Raw genomic sequence first — 23,431 nt, 5'->3', positions numbered from 1 at the left:
TAAAGACTAAATTAAGATATAGTATAAAAAATAAGAACCAAATAAGATGGTTACCATCTGTAAATTAAAAAACAAAAAGTGTGAGACCGGATTTATATTTCCCTTTATTAGTCCAAATCTCAGGCAAGTTTTTTATTTTATCGAAAAAATTTATTTCCTCACAACGTTAACCAAAAAAAAAAAAAAAAAAAATCTATGATAAAAACGAGTGAGGTCCCCACTTCTGATAATTCCTCAAACTCTTTACATTAAATTAAAGCAACGCCTAGGTCCCACCATCGCTGTCCTAAAAAAATACAACAGTCTATATTACAAAGATCCCATAAATCTTCCCAAATATTGTTATTCACTAATATATATATATACACCCACCAGATCCAAATCTCTCACATTCTCACATTTCTTACACAATATCATCATCTCTATCTATCTCAGATGGGTTTTCCAGTAAATGGAGATTCAGCAACCGACAAGCCGTACAAATTCCTGATCTATGGTCGCACCGGCTGGATTGGCGGTTTCCTGGGCAAGCTTTGCCAAGCTCAAGGCATCGACTTCGTCTATGGCTCTGGTCGCCTCGAGAATCGCTCGTCACTCGAAGCCGACATCGCGGCCATCAAGCCAACCCACGTGTTCAACGCCGCCGGCGTCACGGGCCGCCCCAACGTCGACTGGTGCGAGTCACACAAAGTCGAGACCATTCGAACCAACGTTGCTGGAACACTCACCTTGGCTGACGTGTGCAGAGATAAGGGTATTGTCTTGATCAACTACGCCACTGGATGTATCTTTGAGTATGATTCGGATCATCCACTTGGATCCGGTATCGGGTACAAGGAGGAGGACACCCCTAATTTCATCGGATCTTTTTATTCCAAGACCAAGGCTATGGTACTGGGTTTAAACTTTAAACTTCTTATTCTTTTTTTATTTTTTATTTTTTATTTAATTATTTTAATTATTTTTTGGTGGTTGGCTAGAAATGAAATGTCATTGTAGATGTAACGTTTTAGGTAACTAGGGCCTTCTTAAACATGTTTAGATCTGACATTTTGATTCCTAAGATTTTTTTTTCCTGTCTAGATCTGACACCACGATTTGATTGGATTTGTAGCAGTTACGTAAGCATGATGTTTCTAAGTGGTACATTTTTGACTACATGAAATTGAGCTGAAAATGTCGCATTTTGCATGATTGCAATATATTGAAATTAAAAAAAAAGAAAAAAAAAGCATATATTGAAATGATACCAAGAAATGTTGCATTTGCTTGTGTAGATTGTTGTTTTATGGTGCGTTGTACTTGTTCTATAAATTAAAGTTTGTAATCGAACCTATCATTAAAAAAATGTGGAAAAATAAAATGGTAACGAAAACATGGATCTTAAAATTCTTAGTATGTTTATTTTCATAAAAAAACGAAACTTTATTTTTTAAAAGAATATATTGGAGTAAGGTTACATGATCTTTAGACAATTAGATCAACAATTTTATTTTATTTGTAAGTTACTCATGTAATAGTAGATCGTAGCTAGGTAGTGAATTCCACGATCTCATTATCCACCTTAGTCTTAATAAGTGGGGAGGTGGTGTCATTTTTGAGCTTAAATCTCATTGGCCAATTGGATCAGCAATTATCTGATTAGTAAAGTTGGAATTTTAGATCCAAAATTTTCATCTAAAATCCTTCTCAATTTTAGATGCTAATAGGCTTTTGGTTTTGATTGAATAGTTGAATAAGAAGTTGATGGTTGCCTGGTCATAATTTTCTGATGTGCTTCATCTTTTGTGACTATTATACTTTAATACACATTAACCATACACACATTCATCCTCTTGCATTCACATTCATATGTGGTAAAATAGAGCAAGATGAATAGTTGATGGCTGTTCCGATGTATAGATTGTATGCTACTCTGACTCTGGCTCCTTATTTGATATTTGAAAGGTTGAAGATCTGCTCAAGAATTATGAAAATGTCTGTACCTTGCGTGTTAGAATGCCTATCTCATCTGATTTATCCAACCCTCGCAACTTCATCACAAAGATAGCTCGATATGAGAAGGTAGTTAACATTCCAAACTCAATGACGATCTTAGATGAACTACTCCCAATCTCAATTGAAATGGCAAAGAGAAATCTCACTGGAATCTGGAACTTCACGAACCCCGGAGTGGTCAGCCACAATGAGATACTAGAGATGTACAGGGAATACATTGATCCCAACTTCACATGGAAGAACTTTACTCTTGAGGAGCAAGCTAAGGTGATCGTTGCCCCAAGAAGCAACAATGAGCTTGATGCCACAAAATTGAAGCAGGAATTCCCTGAACTCTTGTCCATCAAGGAATCACTCATTAAGCATGTATTTCAACCAAATAAGAAGACTGATGGAGCTTAATACTTTTAGGTTCGAATTTTTCACTTTCCCTGCTATTTATTTTATTTTGTTTTTGTGGGGTTTGATAAGAGCTCCCATCATATGAGTTCCCCCTCTTCCCACACAACACTCTTGATTGCCCTATTTGTATTTGAATGTCATATTTGTATCCAATTGGTGATGAATAAATTGATTGGAAGTGATGTTTTGAGTTCTACATTCTTATAATGTTTATTTATTTATTTCGCTGTATTGTATGGCTAAAACTGCTTTATATTTGAGAGTTGGGATTTTTCTGATGTTTGGCATTTGCAATTTAATTGGGAATGTGGTAGATTAAATACTTCACTGGTGACCTGTTTTTGTTTATGATGTATGGCAGCTGCTTTTTGGTTGAGCTTAATTGCTTAAGTATTAGATTTTCAATCTCTGTCACACAATTTCTAATTCTTAGTGTAAGTAGTTGCCTTTTTCTTCCCTAATTTTGTAGCCTTTTGTAATAATCAATTAATCACAATACTATAGGATTTTAATTGGACAAGACAAAGGTATCATGTTTTGGTTTGTTATGGGGGTAAAGATACATTTAAACCAAAAAAGTTCTTGAGACCTGCAGCACGGGCACGCAACATAAGTTAGCTGCCCAGGGCCAAGGATCCTGTTATTTTTGTTGCATGAATTAGTAGCCTTTGAATTCGTAATATTTTCCTCTCTTTGGGTCTTAAGATCAGTTGTAAAATGGGATTAGATTGTTACTTATAGACAAGATTGCTGGTGCTTGGTGGTAGGACTAATAATGTTCAAATCTTATTGATTCTAAAAATACTGGTTTCTTTACCACTGCAGTCTGTTCTTTGAAAGATTTCATCTTTCCAAGGCATGAGAATGTTATATTGGAAATCCAGGGCTGTCTACCTTGAGAGAGGTAGATAGGCATGTGAATCAGTAGTAAACCATTTCTGATTCCAAGCTTTTCCGAACTTTGTAATTGTTCCAGAAATCACCTCACCTCTAGTTCTAGTGTGGAAGTATAATGATTGAACAGAAAATTAAATTTCTGAAAGTCATTGAAAAAATATTAAAAAACATAGGTTGGCTCAAAGTTGTCATCATTTATGGTCTCCTTCAAATGAGAAGACAACAATAGCAGTAATTGACATGCTATCTCAAATGCACAAAGACCTCAATGTCAGTGTCCGAGGATTCCATTCTTGTGTATCCTCCATCCTTGTGTGATACATGGAGGAATCTTTAAAATCTGAGACATGGAGAAGGAAGAGTGTAGAGAACCAGGGAGAAATGTGTAAACCGTCTCACCACACTCCACAAGATTGTTCCAGATATAATTGGCTGCTGTGTAATATTTGGGCCATAGTCCTGCACTGTAAACGATTTTCTCTCCGAGGACACAGAACGACGAGAATGATGGCTCTATGGTGACAGCAACAGAGGCGGGCATGTGCATACTGAGAGTGTCGGTTGAGTTTGGTGAGCCAACGTTGGCGAATGTTCTATTGAATACAACTTTGATTCGGTGGTCATCTTCCATGGCTAGGCAGAAATGAATACGGGATAGTTAAGGTGTTGCAAAAGCTGCTGTTGTCTCTAGTGATGACGGATGAGTCTTAGCCTGGTGGTATTGTAGCCTTGCTTGCAGAGGAAGTCTATGTAGTCTGCATTAGCCTGGTGGTAGTGAGGGTCAACTTTTATGTTCGTTATTTTTTAAAATATATTTTTATGTAATTTTCGTAATTTTAGGAGTTCCGTTTTTATTAACTTGATTCTAACTTCTGAGTGAATTTCTATGCTTTTTTAAAAATCAAAATTAGGTTGTATTATTTAGGATATATTTAGGATATGTTAAAAAAAAAAATTTTCTAGAAAATTTTTTTTTTTGGTTGAAAATAAGGTTTTTTCGGAGCAAATAGGCTTGTAACCTGTGAAATGAAAGCAACAATTCGCTTTCAATAAAATTGAAAATTTTATTTATAGAAAATTGTAGAGTTCTAGCTAGAATGATATCTAGGTTTTTCACGTTTTCCATTTTATGAGATGATAGGGAGAGACAAGAGAAGAGCGGAATGACAGAGAGGTGCTTCTGACATTTTCATTATTTCAATTTAGAAAACGGGTACAAATTTGACGCCATCTCAAATGCATGTACAAACCTCAATGCTAGTAATACTAGAGGTATTGTGCATATCAGATTTCTTCAACCATTCAAATTAGTTAGTTAGGCACGTTTTCAAACAATTTAGAAAACTAACATCTCGAGTTTTTGAAACTCGAGATCCATATTATAACTCGAGTCCAAAAGACTCGTCTTGCGAGTGTGAAATGCCACATAGATCTCGAGTCTTTAAAACTCGATTTCCATGCAAAAAAATTTCACCTATAGTGGCGTTTTTAAGCCTTACAGTGACGTTTTAAAACCCTATAGCGGCATTTTTCTGCAAAAATTTTTTATAAGTACAGGTTTAAGGGGTCCTATAGTGGCGTTTTTAAGACCTATAGTGACGTTTTACAGACCTATAGCGGCGTTTTTTCTCAATTAATGGAAATCGAGTTTTTAAAACTTGATTTTTAGCTTGATTTTTTTCCCAATTTAACTTAATCCACTTACAAATCGAGACTTGAAAACTCGAGTTTTATCTTGGAACTCGAGTTTTAGACACTCGAGATGCTAGTTTTCAAAATTGTTTTGAAATGTGACAATTAACTAAATTTTTTAATATTTATTGTTATTTAGAAAAAAAATTCAGTAATACTATGTGTGTGTTTGTATTCGCGTTTGCTGCGCTGCGTTGCGTTTTCTACGTTTTCTACGTTTTCTCCTTTTTTTTTTTCTTTTTTTTTTTTTTTTTTTGTTTTGTTCACGCGATTTCCTTCTCACAAGCGGTTACTGTTCATGTAATGTACATGAACAGTAGCCGCAACATTTGACCAATTTTAAGTGAACAGTGCATTTGTGCACTGTTCACAGACCCACAAATTTCATTTTTTATCAACTTTTTCATTAAAAATGGGTCCCACGGTACTATTCACACATTTAAAAATTATTTTGCTACAGTGTTTTCAGTTTTCAGTTTTCAGTTTCAGCAAAATAAGTTCTATCCAAACACACCCTATGACACAATTAATTTTTATTTATTTACAATTCCTAAGTTGAAAAGTTATTATTGATTTTGGTGTAAGTCCGCACTGACAGCCATGATCATGTTGAGAGAGTCAGAGCCCCAAACTTTGGCCAAGTAACTTTATTGTTTATTATTAAAAACATGCAACCTCAAAAAGTTGTAAGAAAATTTGTGTGATAAGACTTATTGTCATTATTTATTATTATTTTTTTTAAGGGAAACAAAGATTCATTGCCACAAGAAATTGAAGTACAACAGAAAAGACAAAAGAAAGGAAAGAGACCCCTAGCTACCAACCTGCCAACGCAGCAACATCAAGCAAAGAAGGTCCCTCCCAAACCAAAAAAAGATTTACCTTAAACACACCAGCTAAAAGGCTTATGTACTACCCTGTTGAACTCCCTTTTCAAGAGGACAAAACTAATAGAAACAGAAAAAGTCCAAGGATCCCAACAAAGCATCGAAAAGTGCAGCCTATTAAACTGGCTTTAAGACAGAGTCAGCTAAACCCGATTTGACTGTTTCACAGAAATGCTTTTGAGCCCGAGTGCTCTCTTCCTCTAAAGCTTCTTTCCCTCTCAAACGCTTTGTTCCTATCTCCATCATCTGGTCGAGAGTTTGATCATCGCTTGCTTTTCCTTTCGCACTGGCAACTTTTTTTAGACTGCTTTTACCCAAAATCTGTTTTCCTTTTTCGTTAGCTTTGGCCTAAAAAATCACACCATCTTTGACAGTACTGGCCGCACTCTTCTTTACTAGGCAGTCTTTCTCATTCTTGTCTAAGGAAGCTTTGGTACTTGGGCTCCCTTGAGAAATAAAGCCTTTCGGTCCTTGTGACGTGGGGCCTTTTGGCCCATGAGAGATAGAGCCCCCATGCTCAATTGAAATATTTGGATTTAGAGATAAGCACGTGACTTCTCACAAAAACCCAAAACACTGGTAACCTGCCCTGTAGCACCACTCATTACCTGCTCTGAAGTTCCACTGAAGACCTGCACGTCACCAGCAAGCTGTCCATCCACACGTGTGGTGTTATCCCTTCCCTAGGTATCACCCTTCTCTGAGTTTTGTTTCCCACTCTCTAGACCTGAAACCTCGAAACATTTCGATGAAGAACCAGTCGCCGGCCGGGCCTGTCGTTGCATTCCTTACTCGTCGGAGACATCAGCCCTTAACCAGTCCCCATACTGATGGCAAGCATTTTGCCAAACATTGGACGTTGGGCAATGTTAATTATCATGCCCAAGCTTCCCACAAATGAAGCAAACAGTAGGTAGTCTTTCATATTTAAATGTAAGCCATAGGCGTTCACCATCAGAGCTTGCAATATAAGCTCCCCTTCTCAGTGGCTTATCAATCTCCAACTCCACACGGACTCTCATGAATTTTGCCTAATCAGATTGCCACGAACGCCTATCAACTTCGATAAATCTACCTAACTTGCTACCAATTTCTTCTCCAACTTCCTCTGACATATACTCAAAAGGAAGGCCCTAAATTTGGACCCAAAAAGGAGAATGGGTGAAAGAAATATTTGTGGAAGTCAGCCCTTTTCTCCATCTACAGAGTAAGAGGAGGTCGTTATCAAAGCTCCAAGGCCCACACCTCTCAACCCACTCTAATTGATACTTTGAGCTAAACTTGAATTGGAGTATATTATTTCCAACTTCCACTATTCTCATGTCTGAACCCATTTTCCATCCTGATCTAAGGGTATTCTTTAGAGCACGTTGGTTCTGTTGCCGATCAGAGAGAAGCCGCCCAAAAAGACTTAGGGAATATTCTTCAAGGAGGCCTGAGCTGTTTGTGCCAGTGATAGGAATAGCTTCTTCTTCTTCTTTTGTGAGCTGCAAGTTTTGTAAGCTATAGAGAATACTTAGATCCATAACCGGGAATTATTTGCTTCTGCCTAAAGAGAACAAAAGACTAACTATACAACCCCTATAACTGAAGGTTAGGGATGGAACAACTCGTATTCAAATGAGAGAAAATAAACTCCTACTAGGGAGAGAGACGGGTCCGATACCACGAGAAATGTACTTATTGTCAATATTTGTGTTTGAGGATCCCGTTCTTGTGATTCATGGAAGAACCTTTGGAGTCTGGTTTTTCCTGAGACGTTGAGAAGGAAGGGTATCCGTATTAAGAACCTGGGAGATTTGTGTAAACCACAAGTGGGCTTCTTACCATATAGATGCTAGCATGTATGTACTAAGAGTGTAGGTTGAGTTTGGTGGGCCAACGTTGGTGACTGTCCCAGTGAATACAGCTTTAATCTGCTGGCCATCTTCCACGGCAACAGAGAATGAGGGATAGTAAAGGTTCCATGCTCTTCCAGGCTTTGAGGTATTGCAAAAGCTATTGTTGTCTTCGATGATGAGTCTTAACGCGGTGGTATTGTAGCCTTGCATGCAGAGGAAGTCTGTGTAATCTGCCTTATATGCATCATAGACAAGCCCAGGGTCTACTGCTTGCAATGGGTTGTTGTGCCCAGATCCATAAGCAAATGCAAGGTCTTCATGCTTCTTTGGGTCCATATCAAAGTGAGAGAGAGTAAACTACGCTTTATAATGTGTGTCCTTATCAGAGTGACTTTAATAATCTATGAATTCAATTTTTCCAACAAAACAGTAGAAAGTAAGGCATGCTGCATCATTTTGCCATTTTCTCAGGTTTTGTCACGCTAATTTGTAAACCTTTTATAGTTAAATTAGTGGAAATTTTATCATTTTCTATAACAAAATTGACTTGAACAAAGTCATGTTCTAGAAGTCAAGTTTATTACTTCACCTGTGGTTATGAGGGCAGAGTTAATGGCAGCAGGTGACCAGTTCAAATGGGCAGTCTTAACATAGGCAGCTGCACCACTAGTGTGAGGACAAGACATTGATGTCACATACTCTATCTTGAATTTGACACTTCTAGTGTTGTCCATGTCCACGGAAGGTGGTGCCACTGGAGACCAAGTAGCAAGAATATCCACTCTAGGGGCGGTGAGATTAGGCTACATATATATCATCCAAACATAATTTTAACATATCAAGCAATGTTCTAAAACTGAAACTAAAATTATAGATGAAAATAGTTTTGTAAACTAGGTACTCATTTTCTGTATCACCTTGAGAATGTCTGGGGCGATAGGGTTGGGTCCCTTAGAAGAAAATGATACAACATAAGGTGCCATGACATCCTTCCATGTCTCACCAACCAGAATAGTGGCAATCGGTTTTCTAACAAGGGTTTGAAGTATTTCATTAGGATATTGAAGAAAGTAAGCAATTTATGCCATCAATGATTTATTTAAAGATAATTAGTATAGCAATTTATTTACTCTGTTGATCTGATGTAGTTTAAAATTTTGAGGCCATCTTCCACACTAAATAATATTGTTGGCAATGGGAAGCTGAAAGCAACATCAGTAAATGATGAGTCAGCAATAATGGTTCCCACACCATTGGCTAATAGGATGCCAGTGCCATCGACGGCTGCTTCACAGAAAAAAAATCTTTCCTTGTACTTTGTATGAATTCAGGACACCATCAAAGCAACCTTTTGAAATATCCAGGTTAGCACTTGCAGAGTAGTTTGCAGCATCTCCACCCCAAATCAATGGAAATGATGTTCCATTGAGGGGACGAAACCACAGCATATACTCGTCGTTGTAGCTCATTTCCCCATGAAAGGGCGGTGTATTGGCAATTGTGGCATGCGCAGCCCATTTAGCAATATGCGTGGCATGTTCTTCGGCCTAGTTTTTTTGCTGCTTGCCCTGGAGTGTTATCTTGTGAAGTTCAGTTGAAGTATCAACATCAACTAGTATGCCTTGCTCCATCCTAAACTACTGGAGAACACGTTCGGGGTGATGACCTTCAACCACCCAAAAATGTATGAGCAGCACGATAGACCTCCATATGTGTTGGCCTGCTATACAATATGCGGGCAGGGAACCCAAATAATTCTTGTATGGCTCCTAGACAATCTGCAATGATCCAACAGATGCAAACAACTATATTAACAATATAATTAGAAAATATGTGTAACGAATGTGAACAATACATGTAACTCCGAAAAAAAAAAATGTTTATTCATTCCAAAGCGAATTGTAAGTACAACAATTACATGCCAAAGCGGTTCCCACTTGTAAGGCACGATACTTGATTTCGCTGTAGCGAAGCAAGCGACACACGATAGGCGCGTAAGATGTGCATTGCATGTTCAGTTGTTATCTTAGCCCCTTTCCATCTAGCAAACAACACAGACATAACCTTCATATTAGTTACTTACATAATTCCCATGCAAAAAAACTTAATGCGGAAATGTAAAACGGTAACTATCTAAGGTCCTACATACCTGATAGCAAGTGGACTTGGGGGCAGTGCCTGGTGTGGATGCCTCATCATAGGACATATGTCTGAAAATCTCGCCCATGCTTACAACTGCACTAATAGTAGTGCACCGCCAATCTGCTTGGCTGTCTTCTCTGATGCCTTACACAGGTGTCTATATAGCCAACTTAGTGTTACACTACCCCAACTATAATTCTTTCCGTTGTTAATTATATTGAAAAATTGCAGATACATAATTGAGACCCGTTCACCAGACTTGTCCATAAACAACGTACCACCCAACATCCCCAGTATGTAAAACCGAGCATACTGCTACATAAGCACCTCAGCAGCCTTAGCCGGGAGAGGGTTGCTAAACCGCTCCTCAAGCCATTTGGCTTTTAACCTCGGCCCTTCCATCATTCTTATTAGCACTGACTTCTTTGTCCGGCAGCCTATGCCTTAGCAAGTCGGCGCAGAGGTGCCCCAATTGTCCATATAGGTATATCCCACCACCGGCAAGCCATCTACAGGTACCCCCATTATAACCTCCATGTCTTGTAGCATGATGGTCATCTCATTGTGGGGCAAGTAGAATGAGTGTGTCTTCAGCCGCCATCTCTCCACCAAAGCCGTGATCAATGCATGGTCAAGGTCCATATGTGGGACCGAAGTAGCCCATCTAACCCTGCATCTGTGATATAAGTGGCAATCCATGGATCTAACCCACCTTCAAGCAAACCTTTCTCTTGGTGACGACAAGTCAGTACACCTGGCACTTCCTACAAATAAAGCAGCTTAGTATTAATAATAATCAAAGTAGCACGTAATAATTACGCTTCAAACTTAAATGCCAAAAATATTTCTACTACATATATTGACTATGATTTTGGACAAGTGCATACCTTGCCTTCCAAAGGAGCATCCCAAATCAAACTTGAACGATGCACAGCTTGTCTCGTCAAGACAGTCTGTATAGAGGGTCCCGCTTGATGTGGGTCCATATCTGGCATTTGGTGACAACAGCAATCAAGAGAAAATTCACTTCAAATACATAAACTTTCTTCTTCTTCTTCTTATTTATTTATTTTTAATTATAAACATATTTGACTGAAAATGGCAATAATATATATCTAATGCACCCTTCATTGATTTAAAAAAAAAAAAAAAAAAAAAAAGAATTAAACTTTAGAATGTTAAGTAGATTACAACATATTCACCTAATAGAAATAGAATACATCAGCATACAAGATAAAAACATTTTCAACCCTAAATAAATAAGCCACAAGTTTTAGATGGAAGAAATTTCTAAAATGAAAGTCTCTCTACATTATTAAATTCAACCCTCACTTTAATAGTCCAAGCATCCTACTCATTATTCAACAACATCAAGCCCCAAAAAATTTAGGCTCAGCTATGGATCCTCTATATATTATTAGCAACCTACTCAGTCTCACAAATCAAATATGGCCTCAATGAGAATGCTAACTGTGTCCTACAATGATTGATTGCTCTAATAACACATGAAAATGTTCATTAAAAAAAAAAAAAAAAAGAAATAAAAAATTACACCTGCTAACAAACGGCTTGTATTTCTACGGTTGGTCGAATCTCCTCACTAAGGACCAAACTTGGTAACATGAATTAAAGTAAATGTCAGAAACAAATCTGCAAACCAAAATACAACATTTCAACCATCAAGTTTCCCAAAAAAAGAAAAATCGTTCAAGAGCTAAACTTCTCAACAAATGAAACCCATTTCTTCCCCATAAAAGACATCAATATAGACATGCAGACTCATCTTAAGCCTTCAAAATTTGATGAAATTTTTTTCAATCATTAAATAAATCCAACAAACACAGCATAACCCAGTATTTGGTTGGAGATAGAGAAAGCCAAAAAAAAAAAAAAAAACTTTTTAAGACTAAAAAACAAAGCTTTATACAGAATAATGTAATAGGTTCAATTGACTTGAATTGAGCTAGGAAGTTGCCATTTCAACATGACCACAAAATTGGAAATTTCAACACTAGCTTTCTTTACTGTTTCCTTTTTAAGTATTTCCACAGCAACAAACAACAAAACAGAAACCTTTATAGCAAAAACCTCCACAAAAAATCCCACAAATACCCAATCTCCCTCTCACTCTCTCAATCTCGCTATCAACTCACTCTCACTTTCTCAATCTTGCTATCATTTCACTCTTACTCTCCCACAAATACCCAATGCTCAAACTGAAGATGCAAATTGAGCAAGACATACCTTTTGATTCCAAACTAAAGATGCAGACCCAGAGTGAGAGTAGAGAGCGTGAGTAAGAGGAAGAGTATAGAGCTAGATAGAGACTAAGAGCGAGACTAAGAGCAAGAGGGAGATTGAGAATAAGAGCGAGAGTGAGACTGAGAGGGAGATTAAGAGTGTGTGGGAGAGTTAGAGTGAGATGATAGCGAGATTGAGAAAGTGAGAGTGAGTTGATAGTGAGATTGAGAGAGTGAGAGGGAGATTGAGAAAGTGAGTGATGAGAGAGTAAGCTGAGTGGGATCTAAGTGTGGGTAATAGGGGTTCAGTAAGTTTAAGTGTGGGTAACAGGGGCCATACTCGGGTTTAATGGATATGGGTATTAGACTAGAACAGTACTCGAGCCCATGAAGCTCGAGTACCAAGTGGAATTTTTAAATACCAGATGCCATGTCAGACGTGACACGGTGGAATAGAAAATAGGGAACTCGAGTTTAGTGAGCTCGAGTACTAGAAAAAGTGGTAGATCCCCATTTAGTTCCGAAACAGTGTTTTTTTGCTACAAATTTTATGAAAGGGTGGTATTTGGCCATTTTCACCACTCGTTCGCTCTATGTAACGTTAGCTTCGAGGCTCTGGCATGGTTATTAGTAATTACAGTAACTGTACATAGCTTTTAATTGCCGTAGTTTTGAACTATTATAACTCCTAACACTAATTATCGGGTGTTAACTTAACTAGAAGAGTTGTGATAAATTATGACATTATGTAGTGACAGGCCAAAAGTTATAACACCTTCCACGTACTCTCTCTAGCATGGAATGATGCGTTGATTCGACAGAAAAATCTCCTTAAAGGCTTCTCTCCCGTGAATACAATGTGAACCTGTACGTAACACAAACTCCTTAATAAAGAAACCATGTTGAATTACTTTTGGACATTAAATAGACTAAATTTAAACTATAAAAACCGATGTACCTTCCTTTCCTGGCCATGGCAACTCATCAGAAGAGCTGCAAGTAATAATGTGTGCAAAAGAATATGTAGCACTGCCTTGGCCATTGGTATTGAACTTTGTTCAACTGTAAGAGTCTTAAGTCGATGCCTTACGAGATAAAACTCTGGTATTTATACAAGAAATGAAAACTTGAAATATCCGCTTGCTGTTTCTACCATCATTTGTCAAGCTTCACTTGTTTCTGTTTTGTTATAGTCCCCAAATTATTGTCACCAAAATATGTTAAAAAAACATTATATATATGAAGAGATTGCTGTTGCCAATTTCAATTGACCAAATTAATAAGCTGATTATATTATTGTTTTGGTCGTCTTTGCTTTTCAATTTTTTTTTTTTTTTTTTTTTTTTTTTTTTGCCACTAGCTCAAAAAATAAGTACAATTATTTAGGCATGCCGTCATGATAATTGTCCGAGTCTCCCTAGTTAGAGTTTTATCATTTCTTTTTGTAATAACAATTTATTATCATTTTTGTCTTATTTTTTACACGTATGTGTCCTGGAGTCAATGGCTGGCCCTCGCCTGCATATGGGAAATTCGGTACACTTCTCTTTGATGATTCTGTCTTGAGTATTGGAAATGTTTAGCTTTGTTTCACAGGAAAATATATAGTACAGTAAACTACTCATTCATTTTTATTTTATATTTTAAATTGAATCAAAGACTTATATTTAATCGAGCAGAATAATATACGGCCACTCTATGTTGGTCTATGTTTTCCTCACCCATGTGCTATGATTCTATTGCAAACTTAAATAGTTGCAGTCCTCACCCATGACCTATGATTCTATTGCAAACTTAAAGAGTTGTAGAAAACATGAGTATATTGTATGTCAAAGCACAAGTATTGCAGAGTTAACAAATTCAGCCACTCCATGCATCAAGAGGAGTGGAGTAAAAGAGATTTTGGGGGAGATTACCAACCAGCTACAGGAGAAGCAGAACAGATTACACAAACTCGACATGGAGCCTAGGACTTAAAAAAAAAAAGGTTTTTAATGGTTAGATAGATATCATGTATGTATGACTTAAATAAATTTATATTAAAATTTCATTGACTATAGTTACACACAAATTTTTATGAAAGAAGATGAATTAAACATATATAGGATGTGAGGCCTAATAGTTTATATATATATATGGGCAAAACTTAGGTACAGTACCTAGGTTCCCTACTTAAAGTTTTGACATTTGTCTAATTTAATAACCCAAACAAACGGCGTTAAAACTTTTTTTTTTTCCCTTCTTCCTTCTTTTTCCTGTACTGCAACTGCAAGAGAACCCACTGGCTTAAAATCTCCAGAAAAGAAGAAAGAATCATAGATCAGAAATGAAGAAGGAATCATAGATCAGAAAAGAAGAAAGAATCATTGATAAAAAACGAAGAAAGATTCATAGATCAGAAAAGAAGAAGGAAACAGATATACATTCACACACACACCAAGAGAGAGAGAGAGAGAAAGAATCATAGATTAGAAAAGAAGAATCATAGATCAGAAACGAAGAAAGCCTCATAGATCAGAAAAGAAGAAGGAAACAGATACACATACATACACACACCGACAGAGAGAGAAAGAATCATAGATCAGAAAAGAAGAATCATAGATTAGAATCATAGATCAGAAACGAAGAAAGCCTCATAGATCAGAAAAGAAGAAGGACACAGATACACATACATACACACACCGAGAGAGAGAGAAAGAATCGCAGATCAAAAAAGAAAAATCATAGATCAGAATCATAGATCAAAAACGAAGAAAGCCTTATAGATCCAAGAAGAATCCAATTCTTTGGCTTGCTTAGCGCAGCGACGGACAAAGCGGAAGAGGAAAACATAGATAGCGCCGGTGAGGAGAACACTGGTTGCGACTTGGATAGTAGGAGGGTTGTCCGTGGTGGCGAAAATGGAAGGAAAACTCGGTGGGAACTCCATTGGACCATTCTTTTCTTTTCTTTTTTAACGCTGTTTGCTTGAGGTGTTAAATTGTAAATTGGACAGACGTCAAAATTTAAAGTAAGAAACCTAAGCTACTGTAACTAAGTTTTAACCAATATATATATATATATATATATATATATATATATTAACGGTTCAAAGGTAACAGTAATTATCCCAAATTATTTAACTTAAATTGTTTTTATTTTTATTTATTTATTTTTTGAGAAACAGTACTATCATTAAATTAGGAAATACCAGCTAAGTCAGCCTGGTAAGAAGGCATTACAACAGGTCGAACATCTTCCATCCAAATTACACAACTTGTACAATTAGAAGCTAATTTTGCCAAATTATGTGCTACTGTGTTGCCCTCTCTCTTAGTGTGAGAGTAGGACAATTTTTGAAACCTGAAGAAAAGACTACAGAGTCTTGTAACAACAACCCAAACGGAGCAAGACCAAAATTCTTGAGCTTCAGAGCTGACATCACCATTAGAGAATCACCCTCCAAGATTGCATCAGTGACATCCAAATCTCTTGCGAACTCAAGGGCTTTGGACGCAGCCAGAGCTTCGATCTCCTCAGGCCGGAGTTGCTGTGGAATCTGAGCTGCCATGGAGGCCAGAACAAGGACCTTCTCGTCGCGGATCACAACTCCCAATCCGGAGCATTTTTCCTCGGTGAAGATGGCGCCATCAAAGTTGATTTTGAGCGTTCCCTGGTCTGGAGGTTTCCATCTTATTCTTCTCAACTGTCTACTGGGTAATGGTGCTTCTTTCAACGCTTGAAACTCACTGAAACAGTCATGTGCCCACTTGGGAATTTGTTGTAAGGGACGATGAGCTTGTTGAGTCTGAAACTGGTTCCTTTGGTGCCAAATGGACCAGATAATGAAGGCAAACAGATCCGGTTTCCTTTGATGATCGAAGACCCAGGCCAAAAGCTCACTAAAACTTGCAAAGCTCTGTTGATTCCGAAAGTTCCACACACTGTTTGCTCCCTAAACCCCATCCAGTTTTTTGCAACTCCACACTGCATGCAACATGTCTTCAGATTCTTCTTTGCATCGGTCACAGCAGTGTTCTGTAATAACTGTCCGTCTATATAGATTGCACTTAGTAGGGAGAGAGTTACGGCTAGCTCTCCAGATGAGATTTTTTATTTTATTTGGACAGTCAAGGGCCCAAACCTTCTTCCATAACCCTTCCTCATGCTCATGGTGTACAGGCACTTGAAAATCAACTTCATCTTCCTTCAAGAAGCAGTAGCCTGTTTTGCAACTATATCTCCCATCATGCTCCCACGGCCAATACAGAGAGTCTTCAGAGTCTTCTCTAGCCAGTGGGATGTTCTTTATTTCCTCAGCTTCTTGTGGAGCAAAAATTCCATCAATCATAGCAACATTCCAATTTCTCGTTTCCTCATTAATTAAGCTATCCACTGTGGCTTCTTCCATTGTTTCCACCATTGGAGAGAGGATCTTGGTTGGATGTTTTCGAGGCAGCCAATGGTGTTGCAATATTTTTATGGACTTTCCATTCCCCACCCTCCAACAAGCACCGTCAAGGATAACATCACGGCCGTAAAGAATACTTTTCCAAGCATAGGATCCCGAACTTGTTTCCTTAGCTTCTAAAAGAGAAGTGTTGGGGAAGAACTTGGCCTTAAAAACTTTGTAAAAGAGGGTTTCCTTGTTGTGCAAAAGCCGCCACGCTTGTTTCGCCAAAAGGGCGTCATTAAAATGAGCCAAGTCGCGAAAACCCATACCACCCACCATTTTGGATTTAGTCAATTCGCTCCACCGGATCCAGTGAATTTTTCTTCTATTTCCTCTTTGCCCCCACCAAAACTTCTTAATCATTGCTTCAATATCATCACAGAGCCCCAATGGCAATTTAAAGCATCCCATAGCATAAGTAGGGATAGCTTGGATCACAGCTTTGATTAAGACCTCTCTCCCTGCTTGAGATAACAATTTACCCTCCCATCCTTGGAGTTTCCTCCAAACCCTTTCTTTTATATAGTTGAAGCTAGCCTTTTTTCCCCTCCCAACAAAAGAGAGGAGCCCCAAATATTTCTCATAGGACTTCACTTCTTGGACTTGGAAGAGGTTCTTTTTGATAACGACTTAAATTGTTTTAAATATAAGAGTAGGTAGGTTGTTTTTTTTTTTTTTTTTTTTTTTTTTTTTTTTTTTTTTTAACTTAAAAATTGTTCTACAAACCAATAATATCTTTAACATTAGTGGACCACTTCATGTAGCAAATGTGAAGAATATCCATAATTGAAATGTATTCCTTTCATACTTCAAAGTTCAAACTAATGATCTAATCCAGTGTTGGGTTTTGTTACTTAATAATACATATTTAAAAAATTATTTAACCAAATAGAACTGCCCAAGTTATTCTTGAAGGAGATGTCTTGTTTGTTATTGATTCTCTTCCTCTTCTCTCCTCCTTGACCAAGCTTCATTGGTAATTTCTGATGACCTGAACCTGTTGTTTCTTTTGCAAACCTTCTCCTTTTGGACTGCTTCTCAGATGTTGGTTGATTCCCTTTTGGTTTATTAATAAAATTTCTTATTCAGGACCCTAAAAAAAAAAAAAAAAAAAAAAGCCAACATTATCATACACATGAGGACTTTCACACTCTCAAAAGGATTTTCAACATTTCAAGTGAAATGGTGTTTCAATCCACAATTAAAAATGTGGTAGATCAACACCATATGCAAATTATTTGGTGATTGGAGTTAAATGAAAAGAAATAAAGAAATATAATAAGACATTACTATTGGAAAACTTTGGACAGCCCACAAACCAACTCCTACTAACACCAAAACACCAAATGAACATCTATCATAAGACCATGTCAACAGGTCTACAATCACAAACCCAAACATAAAAGATATAGAAGGCCATACAGGGCTAGAGCACTCTAAGCTTTTTTATTGAGGTGACTTAGAAACTAGCAAGACTAAGCTAGTTTTTTGATCAATTTGGTGGAGGGAAGAAAATGGCATCAGAAGTCCTCTTTGAGGAGAAAAGCTTCTCTGTATCAGCATCCACATCGAATGAAGCCTGGAGAACCGAAGGAGATAGAGCCTTCCAAACAGAAGTCCTTCCAGCCAAATGAGTGAATATTGGACTGCGACAGAAAAATCAAAGTCATATGAGTCATATGATGCTGGCATATATGTACTAAGAGTGTAGGTTGAGTTTGGTGGGCCAACGTTGGTGACTGTCCCAGTGAATACAGCTTTAATCTGCTGGCCATCTTCCACGGCAACAGAGAATGAGGGATAGTAAAGGTTCCATGCTCTTCCAGGCTTTGAGGTATTGCAAAAGCTACTGTTGTCTCCGATGATGAGTCTTAACGCGGTGGTATTGTAGCCTTGCATGCAGAGGAAGTCTGTAATCTGCCTCATATGCATCATAGACGAGCCCAGGGTCTACTGCTTGCAATGGGTTGTTGTGCCCAGATCCATAAGCAAATTCAAGGTCTTCATGCTTCTTTGGGTCCATTTCAGAGTGAGAGAGAGAGTAAACTACGCTTTATAATGTGTGTCCATATCAGAGTGACTTTAGTCTATGAATTCAATTTTTCCAACAAAACAGTAGAAAGTAAGGCATGTTGCATCATTTTGCCATTTTCTCAGGTTTTGTCAGGCTAATTTGTAAACCTTTTATAGTTAAATTAGTGGAAATTTTAACATTTTCTATAACAAAATTGACTTGAACAAAGTCATGTTCTAGAAGTCAAGTTTATTACTTCACCTGTGGTCATGAGGGCAGATTTATGGCAGCAGGTGACCAGTTCGGATGGGCAGCCTTAACATAGGCAGCTGCACCACTAGTGTGAGGGCAAGACATTGATGTCACAGACTTTATCTTGAATTTGACACTTCTAGTGTTGTCCAGGTCCACGGAAGGAGGTGCCACTGGAGACCAAGCAGCAAGAATATCCACTCCAGGGGCGGTAAGATCAGGCTTCATATATATATCATCCAAACATAATTTTAACATATCAAGCCATGTTCTAAAACTGAAACTAAAATTATAGATGAAAACAGTTTTGTAAACTAAGTACTCATTTTCTATATCACCTTGAGAATGTCTGGGAAGATAGGGTTGGGTCCCCTAGAAGAAAATGATAAAACATAAGGTGCCATGACATCCTTCCATGTCTCACCAACCGGAATAGTGGCAGTCAGTTTTCTAACAAGGGTTTGAAGTATTTCATTAGGATATTGAAGAAAGTAAGCAATTTATGCCATCAATGATTTATTTAAAGATAATTATTATAGCAATTTATTTACTCTGTTGATCTGATGTAGTTTAAAATTTTGAGGCCATCTTCCACACTAAATACTGTTGCTGGCAACGGGATGCTGAAAGCAACATCAGAAAATGATGAGTCAGCCATAATGGTTCCCACACCATTGGCTAATAGGATGCCAGTGCCATTGACGGCTGCTTCACAGAAAACAATCTTTCCTTGTACTTTGTATGAATTCAGGACACCATCAAAGCAACCTTTTGAAATATCCAGGTCAGCACCTGCAGAGTAGTTTGCAGCATCTCCACCCCAAATCAAGGGAAATGATGTTCCATTGAGGTTGAAGCTATTAATGGAGAGACCCTTCATTAGATCATTCAAACAATTAGTATGGTATTAGTGAAGATTACTCTATTGAAATGCATTATTTTAAATAGAATAACTTCAATAAAAAAACTCAACAGTGTAGGCTTGTCCATTGCCAAGCACAACTTGAGCAACAAATTTCCTGTCAATGGTGCTGGCAGCAACACTTAATATCCAAGGTGCATGATTGATGACGCTTAATGGGACAGGCCCTGAGTTTCCAGCAGAACATGAGGTCAAGATGCCTTTTCTCATGGCATGGAAAGACCCAATAGCAACTGGTTCTTCGAAGTATGGACGAAACCCACTGAAACCAAGGGACACCGAAATAATGTCCACTCCATCTGCTATTGCATCTTCAAATGCGGCTAGGATGTCTGCTGAGTAACATCCAGATGACCAGCAAACTTTGTACATTGCAATCCTTGCACCAGGAACTCCACCTCTTGCAGTTCCTTCTGCTAGCCCAAAGTAGCTCGCTCCAGCTACCTCCCTCCCTGCGGCTGTTGAGGATGTATGCGTTCCATGACCTTCAGTCTTTTGGGGATTTGATGTCTGTGATGTCATATTTGCCATGACTGTTGTAGTAACGGGCTCCAATGATCTTGCTGTCATTTTAGAATTTCTGTGAGTTGCTATCAAAGATGAATGCCTAACAGATGAATGTCATTTATCATGTCTTAAGTTTGTGTCTCAAATTATGTAATAGTTACCTGTGTCCCCTGTCCCAAAAGTTGCAAGACAATCACTAATGATTTTGTGTCCCTAGTATGGAATAATCTTCACAATGTAGTGACTCATCTTTTTTGTGCTAATCACGATTTTGACCTTTTTAGTTGTTGGTTATTTGCCATCAATAAAACAAACTCGTATCTCTACTTGTTAATAATCTATTCCTTCAGACAGTCACTAACATGACCCATTTTATTTTCTCTTAAATTTTCTCAATCTCATTCATTCTTACCCATGGCAATGCTCACATAAGTTCCAGGCAGAAAGAGAGCTCACTTGTTGCAGGTGAAGTTGGCACCTTGGCATTTACCCTTCCATTTACTAGGTGGAGAGCTGAGCCCTTCATCATTGAAGCTATCCGATTCTGGCCAGATTCCTGCAACACAACAGACGTGAAAAAACTCAAATTTGAGCATTTGCTTTGTCTTTTATGCAAAGCAAAATGGTGACCTGTGTCAAGAAGCCCAATAATGATGTCTCCTTCTTGAGGGCTTCCAAGTTTGCCTTTTGAGGGGAATCCCAAGAAATCCCATGACCTTGTAGTGTGAAGCTTTAGTATGTGGTTTGGAAGCACTGAAATTACACCTTCCATTTCTGCGACACATTTCAACTGCTTTTAGCACATAAATGGCAGTAAAAATTCATTCCTTCACACTAGTTTGCACTCACCTGAGAATTTTGCAACTTCTTCATCAGTTAATTTAGCTGCATATCTATTAAAACTCTTCCCATAACTATAGATTAGCGAGTCTTTGGCTGTTGAAGTACTGCTATTGGGAAAAAAAAACTTTGAAATAATTCAAGAGTTAAAGCTGTTATGGGAAGGGATTTATATTAGGAATGAAGCATATTACAATATGAACAACTTCTATAACGCCTTTCGGGTAGTTCCAGTTATAAAAGTGATGACCTTGAAGTGTAATTCTGTTTTTGAGTGTAAACTTACTAGAAGTCTCTTGATTATCATACAAGCTAAAACTGTCACATTGCTCACATTTCGCCTCTCAATCTAAAATTTTCCCAAACTATTCTGTAGATTGTCCGTCATTGTTTTCGTGTGTCAATCTCAATCATGTCCAAGATCACTATTTGGTTCCTGTTGACACGTCTTTAAGTAACTACTCATTCACTCTGCATAACATTAGGATTACCTAAAAATGTCACATTCTAGGCTCTAGCATGGTTATTAGCTACTAGATACTTTCCCGCTACCTTGTAAATTCATTTGAAATAATTTTTATATTTTTTAATACCTATTTGTAATATTCATTTTACTATGTAATATATATATATATATATATATTTATTAAGGAAAAGAAGGAATCTACGTCTTGTCATGCTTTCATGCTTTGGTCTTGCCATGCTTCTTCTGACAAAGTCTAAACCAAGAAAAAGACAAAAAAATTTCAGCTGATTTTAAGTCAAAAAGTGAAAAAACACTGTTCACGGATTACTGTTCACAGATTACTGTTCACGAATTACTATTCACGGATTACTGTTCACTTTTTATTGTTCATAACACTGGTCACCCGAAATTTTGCCTATTTAAGGGGGTTGTCCCTTAAGTCTAACACATAATTCTACTTCCCTTAAGCTTTTATATTTAGAATTCTACTTAGTATTTTCTCTTTGGAACTTCTTCCCCTTAGAAGCCTTTCTCTAGAGAGAATTCCTTGCTCCTATTACCTTGTTTCTAGTACCACTATTTCCTTACAAAACCTTGTAACTAGGACTAGTTCAAGTTTTGTAATTGTTAACTTGTACTGTTGAGATCCTGTATTCACTACTATTATAAGTGTTTATTCTACTTTCAATAACAAGTATTTTCAGTTTTCTGTTCATTATTCTATTTGTTGCTACCGCCACCTTGGACAGATTACCGCCATAACGGACGGTTCTAAATTGCTTTCATTTACTTTGAATTATTTTCATATATACTGCTTGGCTGGTTCTACCGCCTTATTATTGTTCTAATTTATTTACTTACATTACTTTCACTATATTACACTGTGCTTCTGTCTCTTCCCTTCAGCTGTACATCCCCTTCCCCCTTTATGGTATCAGAGCCACTATTTTCTGGCCGGTGATAATGTTGTTGTGCCTTAATTTCTTGTCCGTGTCTACCCGAACCTTTGGTACTCTGTTGTTGTATTCCTTTCTTACCATCGTTGGCGCCACCCTAGTTGTAAAGTGAATTCCCAAAATCGAATTGTAAGGCCCGTTTGAGCCAAGAGAGGGCGTGTAGGGCATGAGAGATATAGGGTTGGTTAGGGTATGTGTTACGAAATGCAACGGTTGTGAGAAAAACATGATAATTGAGTTTTGAACCTAGGATAGTATGGATAAGTTGTGGAGATCCAACTCCTCTGTCAGCTCGAGGACTGGTTGTCCTCCTGTTATCGTAAATGAAGAAGATCACATTGTTGAAGAACATGAGATCCCTGATTTCCGGAAATGGAATATTACTAAAGTTGATACTAAATCTGTTTATAAGACTAGCTTTGTTGAAACTACTTTCTATCCCATTTACAAAGTGAGAACTGTTGAACAAACATTTTCTATTTCTAGAGTTCATGAAAAATGTTGCTTGTTTTCTAAAAGAAATATTAATGAGTTCATTGCTAAAAAACTCAGTTATTTGCATATTGGTATGGTTCAGGTTGCTATTAAACCACTCACCCGAAAGGGTATTAATGCTTCTGTTCTCATGTGTTTACGTGATGCTAGATTTAAAAATTTTAAAGATAGCATTCTTGGTATGATTACTGCTTCTTTGTATGATGGTCCTGTTTATTTTAACTGTTATCTTGATCTTACTCTTGCTTTGGATGATCCTAATATTGTTAAAGCTTTAACTTTAAATATTGCTTCATCTGGTTATGTCATGGAAGAAAGTAGTAAGCCTTTTGCTTTGATTTACCTCATTTATTACAGATTGTTGGGTACTCAATTAAATCCTGGTGCTATAAATCACAGAGAACCTTCTGGTAAAACTATGTTAATTCAATGTTCAACTCCTGATGCT

General features: G+C 37.5%; 2 protein-coding genes and 1 pseudogene across 3 annotated transcripts in view; 1 reads left to right on the top strand and 2 right to left on the bottom strand.

The window, feature by feature from the left end:
• The first annotated feature begins 343 nt into the window (after positions 1 to 343).
• On the top strand, positions 344 to 2,598 carry LOC126709223 (bifunctional dTDP-4-dehydrorhamnose 3,5-epimerase/dTDP-4-dehydrorhamnose reductase). The gene is made up of 2 exons (XM_050409354.1): positions 344 to 891; positions 1,948 to 2,598. The coding sequence occupies exons 1-2, from the start codon at positions 436 to 438 to the stop codon at positions 2,398 to 2,400; spliced, it is 909 nt and encodes a 302-aa protein (XP_050265311.1). The 5' UTR covers positions 344 to 435; the 3' UTR covers positions 2,401 to 2,598.
• Positions 2,599 to 3,630: 1,032 nt separating this feature from the next.
• Positions 3,631 to 23,331, bottom strand: LOC126708353 (cucumisin-like; annotated as a pseudogene).
• Positions 17,861 to 23,431, bottom strand: part of LOC126709222 (12S seed storage globulin 1-like) — a 66,091-nt gene continuing 60,520 nt past the window's right edge. For both annotated transcript variants that reach the window (XM_050409353.1, XM_050409352.1), the window contains one exon: positions 17,861 to 17,985. The gene's annotated coding sequence lies outside the window, so the exon portion shown is untranslated. The remainder of the gene's footprint in view (positions 17,986 to 23,431) is intronic.

The sequence above is a fragment of the Quercus robur genome, chromosome 12, assembly GCF_932294415.1.
Source record: "Quercus robur chromosome 12, dhQueRobu3.1, whole genome shotgun sequence".
In the NCBI taxonomy this organism is placed as follows: domain Eukaryota; kingdom Viridiplantae; phylum Streptophyta; class Magnoliopsida; order Fagales; family Fagaceae; genus Quercus; species Quercus robur.
This window is presented reverse-complemented; position numbering and strand designations above follow the sequence as displayed.